The sequence below is a fragment of the Sarcophilus harrisii genome, chromosome 5 (genome assembly GCF_902635505.1).
Source record: "Sarcophilus harrisii chromosome 5, mSarHar1.11, whole genome shotgun sequence".
Taxonomy (NCBI): domain Eukaryota; kingdom Metazoa; phylum Chordata; class Mammalia; order Dasyuromorphia; family Dasyuridae; genus Sarcophilus; species Sarcophilus harrisii.
Window position 1 is genome coordinate 68,175,030 of NC_045430.1, and position 19,178 is coordinate 68,194,207.

Genomic DNA, 19,178 nt, shown 5'->3' on the forward strand with positions numbered 1-19,178 from the left:
TTTCAGTAGTGTCCTGCTCATCGTGACCCCATTTGAAGTTTTCTTGGCAAAGATACTGGGACATTTTGCTATTTCCTTCTCCAGTTTATTTGTTAGATAAGGTACTCAGGCAAACAGGTTTAAGTGACTTGCCTAAGATCACACTCTTTGTAAGTGTATGAAGACAGATTAGAACTCAGGAAAAGGAGTCTTTCTGACTTTTTCTCTTACTTTTTTTTTTTTTAAACATTTGCATTGAGGACCAGAAAAACACTGCAAAAACTGATTTGAGATCAGAAAATATACTCACTCCAAATTTGAGTGGGAATGGAGATCTTCTTATTTTAATTGTTGGAAGCATAGGATATGTATAAAGCAGTTTGATATTTTTTGATTCAGACTGTTAATTGTCAAATTGGTTTTACAATAGCATAAGATTTGTATCTAAATGTTATTTTCCCTTATAATTTTAGTTGGATTCATTAAAAGCATGATTATGATTGCAGCTGGTTGTTTGTAATCATTTTTTCCTTTAAAGATGTTCTCTATCTCTAATGAATAATTAAGAATTTTCCCAGAAATGGAAGTTGAGTTAGTCTAATAGTTCCTCCTTTATTTAAAATTGGAACAATATTTGATCTTCTCCCATTGTTACCTCTTTGATTTTCTGTGAGCTTTCATACATGTCTGATGAGCCCAGCAGTAATATCTGCCAGTTTTTTAATGATGAGAGGATAAGGTTCATTGGGCCTAGAGACTTGAATTCATCAGGTATCTTGGGTATAAATTCTCTTTTAATCATTTGGTTCTGTAATTTCTGGAGTAGGGGTTATTGTCATGAATTGATGCTGAGTGAAGTGAACAGAACCAGGAGAACCTTGTACACAGTAACAGCAACATTGTGCAATGATCAGCTTTGATGGACTTTATTCTTTTCAGCAATATAGTGATCTAAGACAGTTCCAAAAGAACCATGATAAAAAATGCTGTCCACATTCTAAAAGTATACTCTTTTACTTTCTTTGTTTTTTTTTCACGTTTTTTCCCCTTTTTCTTCTTTCACAACGTGACTAATGTGGAAATATGTCTAACATGACCATACATATATAATCTATCCTGCTTTTAGATGATTTTCTACATCAGGTGCTTCCTTCTGACTGGTAAGACTCTAGCTGCTGAGAATTAGGCAAGGGATAGGTACCTTGTTTGCTGGCCTTCTGGGAAGATGGACCTCAAGCCTGTAAATTCTATCCTGGAAAGTTTGAGCCCAAGATGAGTTCCTCCAGCAGGGGCAGCTTCTGCTCAAAGCCATCAGCGCCCTGCTCAATGCCAAACACATCCCCACTGAAGCCTGCCATAGGATCACTCTCTGCTCTGAGAGATCATTGGCCTCTTAAAGGGAAGTCCCCTCCCCAAGCTGCCCACTTTCCAGGTCTGGACAGCACTACACCAGGGGCACATAGGGCTATAGGCCTTGCTTTATTTTAAAAATAGAAAACTTTCAATTTCTATAAATAAAACATTTTCTAAGTAGTCCTGGTAATTAGGAACCTAAATAGAAAAACCTTCTAGTCATTATAATACTCTTGTATTCAATATATTTTTTCACATTTACGTAAATAGAGAAGATATTTAATTATTTATATTTTGGGGGAAATTGTTTCTATTTGGTTATTTTAGTTTTTTAGAAATATTTTTTCTAAAATCTTTTTTTTAAATGTGTCATATTTTCCCCTTTGTAAGTACCTATGAGACTTCACGAGCATAACACTCAATAGGTGTTAACTTACTTAAAATCTTAAATTTTAATATTCTTTTTTCTTTTTTTTTTAACTTTTTATTGACAGTACGTATGCATGGGTAATTTTTTTACAACATTATCCCTTGCACTCACTTCTGTTCCGACCTTTCCCTTCCCTTCCTCCACCACCTCCCCTAGATGCCAAGCAGTCCTATACATGTTAAATATGTTATAGTATATCCTAGATACAGTATATGTGTGCAGAACTGAACAGTTCTCTTGTTGCAGAGGAAGAATTGGATTCATAAGGTAAAAATAACCTGAGAAGAAAAACAAAAATGTAAACAGTTCACACTCATTTCCCAGTGTTTCTTCTCTGGGTGTAGCTGATTCTATCCATCATTGATCAGTTGGAACTGAATTGAACTGAAATCTTCTCTTTGTTGAAGATATCCACTTCCATCAGAATACATCCTCCAATGATCTCCTTATTCTGCTCATTTCACTTAGCATCAGTTCATGTAAGTCTCTCCAAGCCTCTTTGTATTTATTCTGCTGGTCATTTCTTACAGAACAGTAATATTCCATATTCATATACCACAATTTACCCAACCACTCTCCCATTGATGGGCATTCATTCATTTTCCAGTTTCTAGCCACTACAAAAAGGGCTGCCACAAACATTTTGGCACATACAGGTCCCTTCCCCTTCTTTAGTATCTCTTTGGGATATAAGCCTAGTAGTAATACTACTGGATCAAAGGGTATGCACAGTTTGATAACTTTTTGGGTATAATTCCAGATTGCTCTTCAGGATTCGTGCACAACTCCACCAACAAAGCATCAGTGTCCTAGTTTTCCCGCATCCCTCCAACATTCATCAGAGTTGTCTTAATTTGCATTTCTCTGATCAATAGTGATTTGGAACACTCTTTCATATGAGTAGAAATAGTTTCAATTTCATCATCTGAAAATTGTCTGTTCATATCCTTTGACCATTTTTCAATTGGAGAATGGCTTGATTTCTTATAAATTAGCATCAATTCTCTATATATTTTGGAAATGAGGTCTTTATCAGAACCGTTAACTATAAAAATGTTTTCCCAGTTTGTTGCTTCCCTTCTAATCTTGTTTGCATTAGTTTTGTTTGTACAAAGGCTTTTTAATTTGATATAATCAAAATTTTCTATTTTGTGATCAATAATGATTGTTAGTTCTTTTTTGGTCACAAATTCCTTCCTCCTCCACAAGTCTGAGAGGTAAACTATACTATGTTCTTCTAATTTATTTATAATCTCATTCTTTATGCCTAAATCATGGACCCATTTTGATCTTACCTTGGTGTACAGTGTTAAGTGTGGGTCCAGGCCTAATTTCTGCCATAGTAATTTCTAGTTTTCCCAGCAGTTTTGTCAAATAATGAATTCTTATCCCAAAAGTTTGGATCTTTGGGTTTGCCAAACACTAGATTGCTATAGTTATTGACTATTTTGTCTTGTGAACCTAACCTATTCCACTGATCAACTAAAATATTTCTTAACCAGTACCAAATGGTTTTGGTGACCACTGCTTTATAATATAGTTTTAGATCAGGTACAGCTAGGCCACCTTCATTTGATTTTTTTTTCATTAATTCCTTTGAAATTATCGACCTTTTGTTCTTCCATATGAATTTTATTGTTATTTTTTCTAGGTCAGTAAAATAGTTTCTTGGGAGTCTGATTGGTATAGTACTAAATAAATAGATTAGTTTAGGGAGTATTGTTATCTTTATTATATTTGCTCGGCCTATCCAAGAGCACTTAATATTTTTTCAGTTATTTAAGTCTGACTTTATTTGTGCGGAAAGTGTTTTGTAATTTTGCTCATATAATTCCTGACTTTCCTTTGGTAGATAGATTCCCAAATATTTTATGCTATCGACAGTTACTTTGAATAGAATTTCTCTTTGTATCTCTTGCTGTTGGATTTTGTTGGTGATGTATAAAAATGCTGATGATTTATGGGGATTTATTTTGTATTCTGCAACTTTGCTAAAGTTGTGAATAATTTTTAATAGCTTTTTAGTAGAATCTCTGGGGTTCTCTAAGTATACCATCATATCATCTGCAAAGAGTGATAATTTGGTTTCCTTATTACCTACTCTCATTCCTTTAATCTCTTTCTCAACTCTTATTGCTAAGGCTAGCATTTTTAATACAATATTGAATAATAATGGTGATAGTAGGCAATCTTATTTCACTCCTGATCTTACTGGGAAAGGTTCCAATTTATCCCTATTGCATATGACGCTTACTGACAGTTTTAAATATATGCTCCTGACTATTTTAAGGAAAAAGTCCATTTATTCCTGTAATCTCAACTATTTTATTAGGAATGGATGTTAGATTTTATCAAATGCTTTTTATGCATCTATTGAGATGATCATATGGATTTTGTTAATTTGGTTATTGATATAGTCAATTATGCTAATAGTTTTCCTAATATTGAACAAATCCTGAATTCCTGGTATAAATCCTACTTGGTCATGGTGTATTATCCTGGGGATGATTTTCCGTAATCTTTTTGCTAATATTTTATTTAAGATTTTTGCATCAATGTTCATTAGGGAGATTGGTCTATAATTTTCTTTCTCTGTTTTCAACCTACCTGGTTTAGGTATCAGTTCCATGTCTGTGTCATAAAACGAATTTGGTAGGACTCCTTCAATCCCTATTTTTCAAATAGTTTATATAGCATTGGAGTTAATTGTTCTTTAAATGGTTGGTAGAATTCACATGTAAATCCATCTGGTCCTGGGGATTTTTTCTTAGGGAGTTGATTACTAGCTTGTTCTATTTCTTTTTCTAAGATGGGACTGTTTAACCAATTTACTTCTTCCTCTGTTAATCTGGGATAGCTATATTTTTGAAGGTATTCTTCCATTTCATTTAAGTTATCAAATTTATTGGCATAAAGCTAGACAAAACAATTCCTAATTATTGCTCTAATTTCCTCTTCATTAGTGGTGAGTTCTCTCTTTTCATTTTTAAGACTAACAATTTGATTTTCCTCTTTCTTTTTTTTATTTAGATTTACTAAGGGTTTATCCATTTTGTTGGTTTTTTCATAGAATCAACTCTTAGTTTTATTGATTCAATCTTTTTTTTCAGTTTTATTAATCTTTCCCTTTATTTTTAGAATTTCCAGTTTAGTTTTTGACTGGGAGTTTTTAATTTTTTCCTTTTCTAGCATTTTTAATTGCGAGCCCAATTCATTGGTCTTCTCTTTCTCTATTTTATGCAAGTAGGCCTCTAGAGAGATAAAATTCCCCTTATTATAGCTTTGGCTGCATCCCATACATTTTGGTATGACGTCTCATTATTGTCCTTTTCCTGGGTGAAGTTAATTATGTCTATGATTTGTTGTTTCACCCAATCATTCTTTAGTATGAGATTATTTAGTTTCCAATTATTTTTTGGTCTATTTTCCCCTGACTTTTTATTTAATGTAATTTTCATTGCATCGTGGTCTGAAAAGGATGCATTTACTATTTCTGCCTTACTGCATTTGAATTTGAGGTTTTTATGTACTAATATATGGTCAATTTTTGTATAGGTTCCATGAACTATTGAGAAGAAAGTATTATCCTTTCTGTTTCCATTTAGTTTTCTCCAAAGATCTATCATATCTAACTTTTCTAGTATTCTATTTACCTCTTTGATTTCTTTCTTATTTATTTTGTGGTTTGATTTATTTAATTCTGAGAGTGCAAGGTTAAGATCTCCCACTATTATAGTTTTGCTATTGCTTCTTGCAGCTCTCTTAATTTATCTTTTAAGAATTTAGATGATACACCACTTGGTACATATATGTTTAATATTGATATTGCTTCATTATCTATGCTACCCTTTAGCAAGATATAATGCCCTTCCTTATCTCTTTTATTAGATCAGTTTTTGCTTTTGCTTGATCTGAGATCAGGATGGCTACCCCTGCTTTTTTGACTTCACCTGAAACATAGTAGGTTCTGCTCCAACCTTTTACTTTTACTCTGTATATATCACCCTGCTTCAAGTGTGTTTCATGTAAACAACATATTGTAGGATTCTGGCTTTTAATCCAATCTGTTAACCACTTCCTCTTTATGGGGGAGTTTACCCCATTCACATTTATGGTTAAAATGATCAATTCTGTATTACTTGCCATCTTGTTAACTCCTGCTTATGTTTTTCTCCTTTCCTTCACCCTTACCTTCCTCCCCAGTATTAAACTTGTGAGCACCACTTGCTTCTCACAGTCCTCCCTTTTTAGTATTCCTCTCCCCACCTTAGAGTTCCTCCCCCTTTCTTACCCCTTTTCCTCACAATTTCTGTATTCCCTTCTGCTTAGCTTACTTCTTCCTTTTTCACTTTTCCCCTCCCATTTTTCAATGAGGTGGGAAAACTTTCAGCATAAATTGAATATGTCTAATATTTTTTCTCTTTAAGCCAATTCTGATGAGAGTAAGATACACACTATGTTCATCCTCCTCCTTTCTTTCTCTCAGATATAATAGGTTTCCTTTGCCTCTTCGTGAGATGTAGTACCCCCACTTTACCTTTTTTTCTGGTACAATTTCTTTTCTACCTGTAGTTTCTAGAACAAAGTATACATGTGTTCTTTATATATCTTTATAGCAGAAATATAGTTCCCAAGATTTCTTTTTACCTTTTTAGGTTTTTCTTGATTTCTATATTTGTAGATCAAACTTTTTGTTTAGTTCCAGTTTTTTCATCAGAAATAGATGAAATTCGCTTATTTTAATGAATGTTCATCTTCCCTGGAAAAGAATGCTCATTTGGGCTGGGTAAGGTATTCTTAGCTGCATACCAAGTTCCTTAACCTTTTGGAATATCACATTTCAGGCCCTTCGATCATTTAATGTGGATGCTGCTAGATCCTGAGTAACCCTTGTTGTGGCTCCTCTATATTTGAACTGATTTTTTCTAGCAGTTTGCAGTATTTTTTCCTTCTTCTGAGGGTTCTGGAATTTGGCCACTATATTTCTTGGGGTTTTGATTTTAGGGTCCCTTTCAGTAGGTGATCGATGGATTCTTTCAATGTCTATTTTACCCTCTGTTTTTATAACATTTGGGCAGTTCTCTTTGATAATTTCTTGGAAAATAGTGTCCAGGCTCTTTTTTTCATCATATTTTTCAGGAAGTCCAATAATTCTCAGATTATCTCTCCTAGATCTATTTTCCAAGTCTGTTGTTTTTCCAAGAAGATATTTGACATTTTTTTCCATTGTTTCATTTTTTTGGTTTTGTTTGACTGATTCTTGGTGTCTCCTTAAGTCATTAAATTCCATTTGTTCAATTCTGATTTTTAATGAATTATTTTCTTCACTCACTTCTTTTATATCTTTTTCTAATTGTCCAATTGAGTTTTTAAGTGAGTTGTTTTGTTCTATGGAATTTTTTTTTCCATTTTGCCAGTTTTATTTTTTAGAGAGCTATTTTCTTTTTCCAGTTCACTAATTCTGTTTTTCAAGGATCTGATTTCTTTATCCACTCTGTCTTTAAATGAGTGAGATGACTTGTCCATACCCTCTTGCCAAGCTTCCCTTTCCTTTTCCCATTTTTCTCCTAGCTCTCTTGTGAGAACCTTTTAATTTCTTCTATGAGAGTCTTGTGTGTTGAAGACCACATGGTGAGGCAGTAGCACGACAGCAATGACTGTGCTCTGAGACTCTGAGGGCATGCTGAGTTGCTCTGGGTGGGTGTGGCCAGGTCCGGAGAGACCCCAGCTTTTCAGGGTTATAGTTTTCACCCCTTGTGTTTAGAGCTTCTTTGCTGATCTACTGATTTGCTGTCAGGGCAAAGTAGCCACACTGTGGTAAAGTTCTCCTTGCCTAAATGGCTGAGATCACACCCCCCCCCCCTCAGGTTTGCTCAGCTGGGAGCTGCCTGCCTTACCCTGCCTGCTGTGCTGCCGCTGCCTGCCTTCAGTCTGCGCCTGATCTAACCATCCCCGCCCGCGAGCAAAAACAGACCTTTTCTGGTGAATTTTGAGGATATCTTCTCTTGGTAATTATTTGTGTTTTTTTTCAGTCAAGCACTAATTCCGAGGCTTGTCATGAAACAAATTATTCTGAGAGAAAACACGGAGCTTAAGTAGATGTGTATGTCCTCTCCACCATCTTGGCTGTCTCTTCATGCAGAGACATCTTAAATTTTAATTTTAAAGAAGTTAGACTTTACTCAGTTTTTGTATTAGGTTGATTGCAAATTGATTACAAGCAACCCATTATTTTTATGTACTGAACATCTTGTTATCACTGTAGCTGTTTGATTTCTCTTTTGGTTGAGGCCATTGCTTAATTAATTTCTTGGTTGAGAAATCTCACAGACCTAGTTAAGTTAGGCAAGATAACTTTTTACTCCATTGGTTTCATTACCTGTGGGAACAGCCCAATGGACAGACTATAGGTTTTGATTATTAGTTAACAAAATCTCTTATTGATTCACATAAATGACTCTATATTAATTTTTTAGAGTTTAATTATCATGTGCATTGAATAAAGAAAATCAAAAGGAGAAAATGTGAATGTGACATTGAAAAATAAACTGACATATCATTGAGGTTTTGATCTCATTTCTTCTCTTTTTTTCAGGCTGATTCTTAAAATGCTCACTGTTCACAATGCCAATATAACCCTTTCATTGATTGGACTAAAGGCATTAGATCAGCTCCTGACTTCAGGTATTTAAACTTAATTTTTTTAAAAGTTCAAAATCTTAATTAATATATTTTAACTTTTTTTCTTTTATATTTTACTAGGACTCAACAAAATTATTCATGAAATTTGATTTTTAGGTATCCATAAAATGGAAAAATCCATTTTTGGCTTTGCATGTTTGCTAGTTTCCTAATTTTTTCATTTTATTTTATTGAATTATTTGTTCTTTATTATCAATCTTAGCTTCTTCATCTAATAGAATTACAAATTTAGAACTACAGTGGTCCTTGTAATGGAGTAGGGTATTATTTAGTCCAATATCCTCCTTTCCTTTTATTTTTCATTAATTCACTGGAGTTAATCTTCAGATCACAAGCTTTAATGTGAAATGCTATTTTTAATTTTTGTTTCTTAAGAAAGGATTAAAAGGAAAAGAAGTAGGAAAAGAGGGGAAATGAACTGAAGAAGGAAAAATTTTAAAAGAAAATGATGAATTAATATTAAGAGGATCCAATTACAGAGTTTACATTTAGATGATACATATCCAAAAAATTGACAAGACTATATTAGGCATTCTTATTTGTGTTTTATTTTAACTTGATTATTTTTTTCAGGATTTTTTAATTTTAAATATTTGCATTCTCAGATCAGCAATAAATAGGAATGAGAATTGAAAGAAATCTAGATGTGTATGCAAATCAGCAGTATTTTGTATAATGTTTTAAAATTTTTGTTTAAAAGCATTATTTCTTTATACAGCATTCAGAAATTAGAAAAATTCAGTGTATATTAAAGTCATTTCAGATATTATTTTTAGATAGCTACAGATATCTAAGTAACAGAACTAAGTACTTTTACAGAACTAAGTAACTTACTAAAAAGAAAAAAGAAAAGTCCAGAAAATATGGAGTATCACATAAGAATTTTGAATTTTCTGAGTATCAAAAGAACTATTAATTTTTGGTTTCCTTATATAGATTTGATGACTTTGCGGATCTTGGAAGAAGATTGCAGTGATGTGTTCACATTAATTTTTGATGCCATGCATACATTTATCACTAATGAAGAAATCCAAAAATTTGGGTGTAAAATTTTACATGTGCTTTTTCAGAAAGGTATTCTACTTTTTGTTGTATTTTATCTTTCATTTAAAAGAAAATTGAGTTTCAGATTTTCCTCATTACCCACCCCTTCCCCACACATTGAAAAGGCAAGCTATATGTTAGCTATTAACCATGTGAAGACAAGCAAAACATGTTTACACATGAGCTATGTTACCCCACCCACATTACCCCCAAAAGCAAAAAATAAATAAATAAAGTGAAATATGTATGAGATGGATAGCATATTTCATTATGAGTTCTTTGGACTTGTCTTGGATCATTGTATTAATCAGTGTAGCTAATTCTTCCACAATCAGTCATTACTTTCGCATTCAATTTTCCTTTGCTTCTGCTCATTTCACTTTGCATCAGTTCATATGTCTTCCGCAAGTATTTTTGAAATTATTCCCCTCATCATTTCCTACAAGATTGCATCACAATTATATATTACAACTTATTCAGGCAGTCCCCAAATGAGGACCTCTTTAATTTTCAGTTCTTTGCAAACACAAAAAAAGTAGTTATAAATAATTTTGTACATGCGGTTCTTTTTCTTTTGTCTCTAGTATGTGGGTCCATTAATGATATTGCTGGGTCAAAGGATATTCACAGTTTTATTGTCCTTTAGGCATAATTCTAAATTGTTCTCTACAATGATTTGATCAGTTTACAACTTCACTAATAGTGCATTATTGCCCTGATTATTTCATATCCTGTTCCAACATTTGTCATTTTTCCTTTCTATCGTGTTAGCTAATTTGGTAGGTGTGAGATACCTCAGTTGTTTTAATTTGCTTTTTTTTCAAATTTATAGTGATTTAGATTGTTTACTTATGAGTATTAGTAGGTTTGATTTCTTCATTTGAAAACTGTTCAAATCTTTGACTATTTATCTATTGGAAAATGGCTAATAGTTTTATTAATTTGATTCAATTCCCACTATATTTGAGAAATGAAATAAACTTGCTGTAAAAAGTTGTTCCCAGTTTTCTGCTTTCCTTTTTATTTTGGCTGCAGTGGGTTTTTTGTGCACAAACTTTTTAATTTAATGTAATTAACCAAAATTATCAGTTTTATTTCTTGTGATTCTCTTTATCACTTGTTTACTTTTAAACTTTTTATCCACAGATCTGATGGGCGAAATTTTCTATGTTCTAATTTGTTCATATCACTTTTTATCTAACTCAAATACTTATATTAACCTTTTTTTTGATATAAGATGTGTTTTTGTATGCCTGCTTTTTGCCAAACTGTTGTCTAATTTTCCCAGCAGTTTTTGTTCAATCATGAATTCTTGTTCTAAAAGTTTGGCTCTTTGGATTTATCAAACACTAGATTACTGTTTTCATTTACTACAGTATATTTTGTAACTAATCCATTATTCTGATCTGTCATTGTTTCCTATGCAGTATCAGATTGGTTTTATGATTATTGCTTTATGATATAATTTAACATCTGGTATTGCTAGACTGCTTTCTTTCACTTTTTTTTTTTAATCAGTTCCCTTGATATTCTTGATCTTTTGTAGTTTATTGATATGGCACTTTATATATTCTTTGTAGTTTATTGATATGGCACTAAATAAGTTAATTTAGGTAGAATTGTCATTTTTATCATATTGGGGCTCAGCCTATCAATGAGATATTAATATTTCTCTTTATTAGAATCTGTTGATTTATGTGAAAAGTATTTTATGATCGTATTCATATAGGTCATGGTACATAAACTCCTAAGAATTTTATGCATTTTTTTTTGCAGTTATTTTAAATGAAATTTCTCTTTCTGTCTCTTGCTGCTGGACTTTGTTGGTAATATGTAGAATGCTAATGTTTTCTCTATGTTTGTTATTGTTTTTTATATCCTTCATCTTTGCTAAAATTTGTTAATTGCTTCCACTAATTTTTTAGTGTACTCTCCATCTAAATATAAATGTCTACAAAAATTGGTAGTTTTATTTCTTGCTACCTATTCCTATTTCTCCAATTTCTTTTTCTTGTTTTATTGCTATGGGTAGCATTTCTAGTATAGTATTCAATGATAGTGATAGTGGACCTTGTTTCACCCCCGATCTTACGGGGAAGGTTTATAGTTTATCCCTATTACATTACTGCTTGCTCTTGGTTTTAAATAAGTACTACTTATCATTTTAAGGAAAGCATCATTTATTCCTATGCTTCCTGTTGTTTTTAACAAGAATAGATGTTATATTATATCAAAAGTCTTTTCTACATTTGTTTATGTAATTATATGATTTTTGTCATTTTTGTTATCAATGTGGTCAATTATGCTGATCATTTTCCTAATATTGAATCAGTTCTGCATTTTTTCACATAAATTCCACCTGGATTTAATGTCTGATTTTATATTGCTGTAATTTCTTTGCAAATTTTTTATTAAACTTTTTGCATCAGTTGTCTATTAGTGAAATTGGTTTATAGTTTTCTTTATGTTTTTTGCTCTCCTTGGTTTTGATATCAAAACCCATGTGTGTCATGGAAGGAATTTAGTAGAATGCGCCTTTTCCCCTTATTTTTCCTAATAACTTTATATGATAATGGAATTCTTTAGATGTTTGATAGAATTTACTTGTTCATTCATTTGGCCCCCGTGATTTTTCTCTTAGGGAGCTCATTGATGTTCTGTTCAAATTCTGTTTCGAAGATAGAATTGTTTGAGTATTCTATTTCCAATTCTCTTAATCTGGACACTTAATGTTTATATAAACATTTATCCATTTCACTTAGATTTTTAGTTTTATTGGCATATATAATTGGGTAAAATAGTTCCTAATAGTCTTAATTTCATATTCATTTGATGCATCCACTTTTTTATTTTTGATATTGGTAATTTGGTTCTCTCTCTTTAATTTATGGTTTATCTACTTTACTGGAATTTTTTTTCTTAAAACCAACTCCTAGTTTTATATATACACATACACACACATACTAATATAATATTTACTTATATATTTACATGATTTATTATGTTACATATAAAATATTAATAAATATTGTGTTATTTACATTATATATATGTAAAAGTGAGAATGAATTTACTCTTAGGGAAAAGAACTGACTGTTTTGTAGGATACATGAAACTACTATAGCTTTCAACAGTTACCATTGTGTGGGGGCAGCTAGATATTGCAGTTTATTAGTACTTCCTAGCTGTGTAATCTTGAGTAAGTCAATTAACTCCAATTGCCTCAAAAAAACTCCAATTACCATTGTTTACTTTTCTTATTAAAGAGCCCATTTCTTAACTGATTATTTGGATATGTTGATACTAATTTAAAGAAAAATGGTCATCAGAATTACGTACAAATCCATGAATAATAATACCTACCACAATTTTTCTCATTTTTAAATACTAATGGCAATATCTTTTTTGATGTTGCATCATTATATCGAATAAACCCCCATGATTACTTTGCTAAACTATTTTTTCCTTTCTTTTTAAAAAAATTTTTCCAAGTAAAACCAACTTTTAACATTCTTTTTTCAAACTTTGGGAGTTCTAGATTCTCTCCTTTCCCTCTTCCCCATATTATCTCCATTTAGAAGGCAAGCAATACATATGTAATCATGCAAAATATTTTCATAATAGTCATGTTATAAAAGAAAGCATAGACAAAAAAATACCCTCAAGAATAGTAAAGAAAGTTTTAAAGTATGCTACAATCTTTATTCAGACACCATCAGTTCTTTCTCTGGGGATGAATAGCATTTTTCATCATAAGTCCTTTAGCACAGCCTTGAATTATTGTATTGCTGAGAATAGTTATGTCATTCACAACTGATCATCTTACAATATTGCTGTTACTTTGTACACAGTACATTTCATTTCACATCTGCTCATGGAAGTGTTTCCAGGTTTTTCTGAGACCATCTTGTTCATGATTTCTTAGAACACAATAGTATTCCATCATAATCACATAGCACAATTTGTTCAGCCATTCCCCAATTGATGGGAATGAAAAGAGAGATGGAAAGATGGAGTCTAAGTATGCTAGTGTAGCCTGCAATAGAATATTCTCTTCTTTCATTCTAGTACAATAGACCTTTCCTGCTGACTCTCTAAGGTGTCTTGGACTGGAAAATTGTTTCATTCATATTTTTATGAGGTTTTGCTCCTCCAGAATTTGTTTAGTCTCATTATTTAAGGGTATTTTGAGGGGTTTGGGAGGGATCTTAGGTATGTCTCTGCCCTTTACTTCACCATTGATTCTGCTTCAACTTCACTTTTCTTTAAAGTATTTCACTCACTTTCCAATCTACCTTATTTTTTTTAAGAGATGGCCAATTACATTAAATTTTTTAGCTGTTGTTTTTTCCAATTTTTTCAAACTTTTTTATTTAAAATTTTGAATTCCAAATTCTCTCTCTCTCCCTCCCCTCCCCAAGATGGTAAGTAGTCAAATTTAGGATATATATGAGCAATTATGTAAAACTTTTCCATATTCATCATTTTCAATCTATCTTTTAACATGATATCTATAAATTATGGATAAAATTTTATTTAAAATACCTCTTTGTTTAAATGATAAATCCTTTATCAACTCCTTATTTAGTATCATGTTTTCATTTTAGGACAGTAATACAAATAAGTTTGGTCAAAATATTTTCCCCCATTTTTCTTGGCTTAATTTTGTGTAAAGAAAAACTTTTCACTCATGGATTCATTCAGATATTTTTATTTTTCTAACTACAAAAAAGTCATTGAATAATTCATGCTTTTATATAATCCTTAAAGTTTATATTTTCCTTTCAACTTAAGTTTCAGAAGAGCAGTTGACTGAATTTATTGAAAACAAAGATTATATGTTTTTGTTGAATGCATTAAAAAGATTTAATCACGAAGAAGAAGTTGTTCTTCATGTTCTTCACAGTTTGCATTCCCTAGCACTCCCATGTAAGTATCTACAAGTAAAATTGTCATTATCTACTTGGATCACTATAAACTAAAACATTTTCCAAGAGCCTTTTTGGAGATAAGTTATAAATTAGAAATTAAAATGTGTTGATGTCAGAAAAAAATCAGCTATTGTTAATTTCAAAAAAAAAGGTAATTTTCTGAAACTTTAAAATTAACTATCACTCTTCATGAAAAAAAGTTTGTGAAGAGTGAATGAATTTGGTTTAGGGACCACTTGTCAAAAATCCTGGTTCCTAGTGAGTTTATACCTCACTAGTAGTACTTACCCAGAGTTTTAATTTTTAATTCTTTAGATACTATAAAATAAAATGGTGTAAATGTGTGTGCATGTGTGTGCGTGTGTGTATATGTGCACACATATGTGTGTGTGCATGTGTGTGTATATGTAGTATCCCTGGAAAAATAGCTGTATCAAAAAGGCAGATTGTTTTTTGTTGTTGTTTTTTCCCCACCATGAAAAACCTTGAGATCATTGACAGTATTTTTCAAATTTATAAATGCAATCTACAAATTCTTATAACACATGAATATTTTGGTTACATGATTTCATCAGTGTAGATGTTCTTTTCATTGAGGAAGAAAACAATCCTTTTATATTCTGTCAACAAGTACTTATTATAAACAACCTGCTATGTGCTAGGCACATAGCAGTAGGTACCTAATATTAAGAATGAAAAAATTTCTACTTGTAATAAACTTAATTTCTAATAGCAGACACTATAGTTATACAACATAGTTACACATATATAGTTAGTAAACATAAGTATATGCACATATAAAGATGGATAGGTAGACAGAAATAGTAAAGTATAAATTAATGAGTAGTTTGGGAGGGATGTTAGTAGCTGTTTGGGGTTCAGGAAAGGCTTCTTGAAAAAAGATGTGTCTAATCTACATTTTAAAGGAATAGAAAATGGTTACCTGAGATTAAAGAGGGATTGCACATTCTAAGTAGGTGGTATGATCCATGCAAAGGCACTGACTTCTGATATGATTTTTTTCGAATGAGGAACAAAGAGAAGGCTTGTTTGGCTAGATCACAATATGTGGAAAGGAGAATAATGCTAAGTAAAGATTGAAAAAAGTACATTGGGGCTAAGTAATGTGGGGCTTTAAAAACTATACCTTAGTAGATGTCTTCTCGGGCTGCTTTGGTTACAACATTATTAGCTGGTAGCTAGCATTTTATTGATTAGTCTTTTCAAAACACCTAGTCTGTTGCCTAGCCAACAGGGACTGTTGCCAAACCCCATTACAAAGTGTATTTGTAAATGGTAGCATTTACATACCAGAGCTTGTGCTTCACTACTGGAATCCAGGGGTACCTCCATTCTATGACAGGGTAGAAGATTAGATCTGTACTTTTTGATTTCTCAACCATAGGAGATTAAATACTTCAGAGTAGAAGTAGCTAAATAATGATAGGGAATGGTCTAACTTCTAATGATTATACATTACTCTGTCATCACACTGAATGCACCCTTTTGCTTTCCCTTGGCAATAGTTATGGTGGATTTCTTATTGGCTGAGGTCTTAGGCATTGTGTTCCACCCACATCTAGCATGACACAAAAATTAAAATGACTTGGTTTGTAAAGGAAAGGTCAAAGAAAATAGCTCTTTGAAAAGAAAATTGTAAACCATTTTATTTTAACCATTTATTTTAACTTTTATGTCTGATTTCGTACAGTTACCTCCTCATTTTCTAAGTCATGTTCTCATTTTTAAAAATAATTGCTGTTAATATTTGTTAAAATCTCCATGTATTTTTTGGGGGGAAGTATTATTTAGTGTAGTCATTATAGCTTTCTAAATTTTATTTAAAATATTTACCTCAGTAGCTGTTACCAACTTATCTATGCCTTAAAAGCAGTTGTATTTCTTAATCCCTTTCTAGCCTTCTACCTACAAATCTTGCTCCTTTTCCTTTTTCATCCACTGGCAGGTGGAAAAAGTAGTGAAAATGGAGTTAAAAGAGCTAGGTTTCTGATTCTGACTTACTCATCTTATGTATGATGTTGGGCTAGTCACCTAATCTCTTTGCCTCAATGTGCTTCTCTCTAAAATCAAAGGTTGGTCCAGGTAGCCTTTTAAACCTATCCCTTAATTTCATCACTCTGATTCATTCATATTTTCTACAGGAAATCTAAGATAGATATTTTCTTTTAGGTTAAACACAATTCTTCTAAAATAAGTCATAATTCATATATAATTAATGTGCTCAATAATGAAGCATTATTAATTGCTTTAGTCAGTAGAGTATTGTATCATGACCATGAGGGTTTGAAATTAGGAAACCTTGGGTAAATGTTTACATAAGGGAAAATTTCCCCATATTAATGTGTTGTAATTTTGATTTAGGCAGTAATGTTGAAGTCCTAATGAGTGGAAATGTCAGATGTTACAATATTGTGGTAGAAGCCATGAAAATGTTCTCTAGCAGTGAAAAAATTCAAGAAGTTGGCTGCTGTTTATTACATAGGCTTACATTGGGTGAGTTATTTTTATTTAATTGATTTGATTTTTCTGTTTAAATGTATTGTAAGTACAGTCATAATTTTTAGTTTTTCTGTTATAAAATGAAATACTCCTAAAGGTCTAGTTAGCTAAATTTAGGACTAAGATATTCCTCCTCAGGTTCTTAATTTTTAAAAAAGTGATCCAGTTAATGATTTAATCTGTTAAATGAGGTAATTATAATTATGAATGTTCCCCTGTCTTCTTTCCTTTTTATTTATTTATTTTTTTAGTCTTCAAAGATACCTCGTGTTATAAATGTTCTTATTTATAACATTATATTCTTTGATTATATTTCACATGTTGGCATTTAAGAAGTGGCACTAGAATAATCTCATCACTCATAGAAGAAATGGGTCAAGTAATTCTGTCGCATTTTTGCATAAGTAATATTGGAACTTATCCTCTTCAGCACAATCAAGGAGAATGTGATATACTTCTTCCAATGATGTTGCTATTGCTGAACACATTCTGTTAAGTCTTCTTTCTTTTGAACACCCCAAATGGTGGCAGATCTTCATATTTTGAAGTTAAATCTGGTATTTTGTAAATAACCTTATAAGCTTTTTTTCTTTTGTTAAAGGATGAAGTTTTTTTTTTTTTTTGTTTTTTGTTTTTTGTTTTTTGTTTTCTGATTAAAGTAGAAAGAATACTTGGCAGTCAGCCTGAGTTCTACTTCTGCTGCTGGCACCAGCCTTGTGACCAGGGAAGATGTTTAAATTCTCTTTTGCAATAAGATGATCTCTAAAATGTCTTCCCATTCTAAGATTCCGTGATCTGTTTTGGTAAAGAAAACCCAACTATCTCTGACTGTAAAGTAATGAGACTATAGCTATTTTCTGTGGTTCACAAACTTAACTTTGAAAATAAACCCAGATGGAAGAATTCCGGGAAAATGGTGGAGTAGGCTGGTAAATTTCAAGCTCTTCAGATTTTCCCCATAAATAGAATAGATTTCCACCTCCAGGTGAACATGGACTGGTGAAAAATCAAGAAGACTTGGGGCAGAATAGCGTCCTCCAAGTACAACCTGAGAAGATCTGAAGAAAGAAGGCAGATCAGAATTAAAACTCATGTGAAGTACAAATACCTCTGGGCTAGCTCCATAGAAACTTCAAGTGGGGAGCCTTGGGGCTAGCTGGATGTGGTTGGACCCTTCAGCAGGAACCACAGAAACTTCTACCTCCTAGATTGTTTGTGGAGATAGGGGTCTGAGTCCAGAAAGACTTTGTGGATCTTGACTGATTAGAAACACCATGTCCAGCTGTAATGCAGAGACATGGTCATGGGCAAGAAATAACCAGCACACCCATGAATGCAGAGGCAGTGGAGCAGGGATGCTGTTGGCTGCAGGGATTTGCTGGAGGGGGAAGCTCTTGGTTTGGGGTTCTAGATCAGAAGGGAGAGCTCAAGTGAAGCTAGAGGCACCATTCTCCCACCCCACAATTAGAGGTGCTTATACATTAATACCTCTATTTTTAAAAAATGAATTGGCAAAGAAGAAAGAAACTTAGCTATGGGAGCAGGGAAGACCCGGTTCATTTTCAGAGGAGGATACTGAAGTAAAAAGAACTTCTGCTTAAAAGAGTTATGTGAGATGGCTCCCTGCCCAGACAGAATTTATAGAAGAACTCAAAAAATAATTTTAAAATCAAATGAGAGACACAGAAAAAAACTAAAAAAAAATCATCCAAGAAAAACAAAATTATGGGAAAAAAAGTTAACCAATTAGAAGAGGAGATAGAGTCTTAAAGATGAAAATATCTCTTTGGAAATTAGAATTGGTCAAGGGGAAGCCAGTAAAGCTATAAGAGATCAAGAAATGATAAAATAGATTCTAAAGAATGAAAAAAAAATAGAACAGAATGTGAAACATCTTATATTAAAAAAAAAAAACTACAGATTTGCAGAACAGATCAAGAAGAGAAAATATAAGAATAATAGACTGCCTGAAAGTTGTGACCACAAAAAGAACCTTGACACAAGAAGTAATCCAAGAAAATTGTCCTGGAGTGATAGAACATAAGGCAAAAGTAGAAATAGGGAAAAAATCCATTGATCACCACCTCAACGGGATCCTTTGTGGAAAACACATAGGAATATTATTATTTAATTAATAATTTAGCCAAATTGCTAAATGACTATTATAAAGTAATGAAAATGACTCCTAAACAAACATATTGAAACAAAGATTTTAACTT

General features: G+C 32.3%; 1 protein-coding gene across 2 annotated transcripts in view; it reads left to right on the top strand.

Moving 5' to 3' along the window:
* LRRK2 (leucine rich repeat kinase 2) overlaps window positions 1-19,178 on the top strand; it is a 177,373-nt gene that overhangs the window by 8,818 nt on the left and 149,377 nt on the right. For both annotated transcript variants that reach the window (XM_031940539.1, XM_012550850.3), the window contains exons 4-7: window positions 8,358-8,446; window positions 9,401-9,538; window positions 14,303-14,437; window positions 16,822-16,953. In XM_031940539.1, coding sequence (XP_031796399.1) covers window positions 8,358-8,446; window positions 9,401-9,538; window positions 14,303-14,437; window positions 16,822-16,953 — 494 coding nt within the window. The remainder of the gene's footprint in view (window positions 1-8,357; window positions 8,447-9,400; window positions 9,539-14,302; window positions 14,438-16,821; window positions 16,954-19,178) is intronic.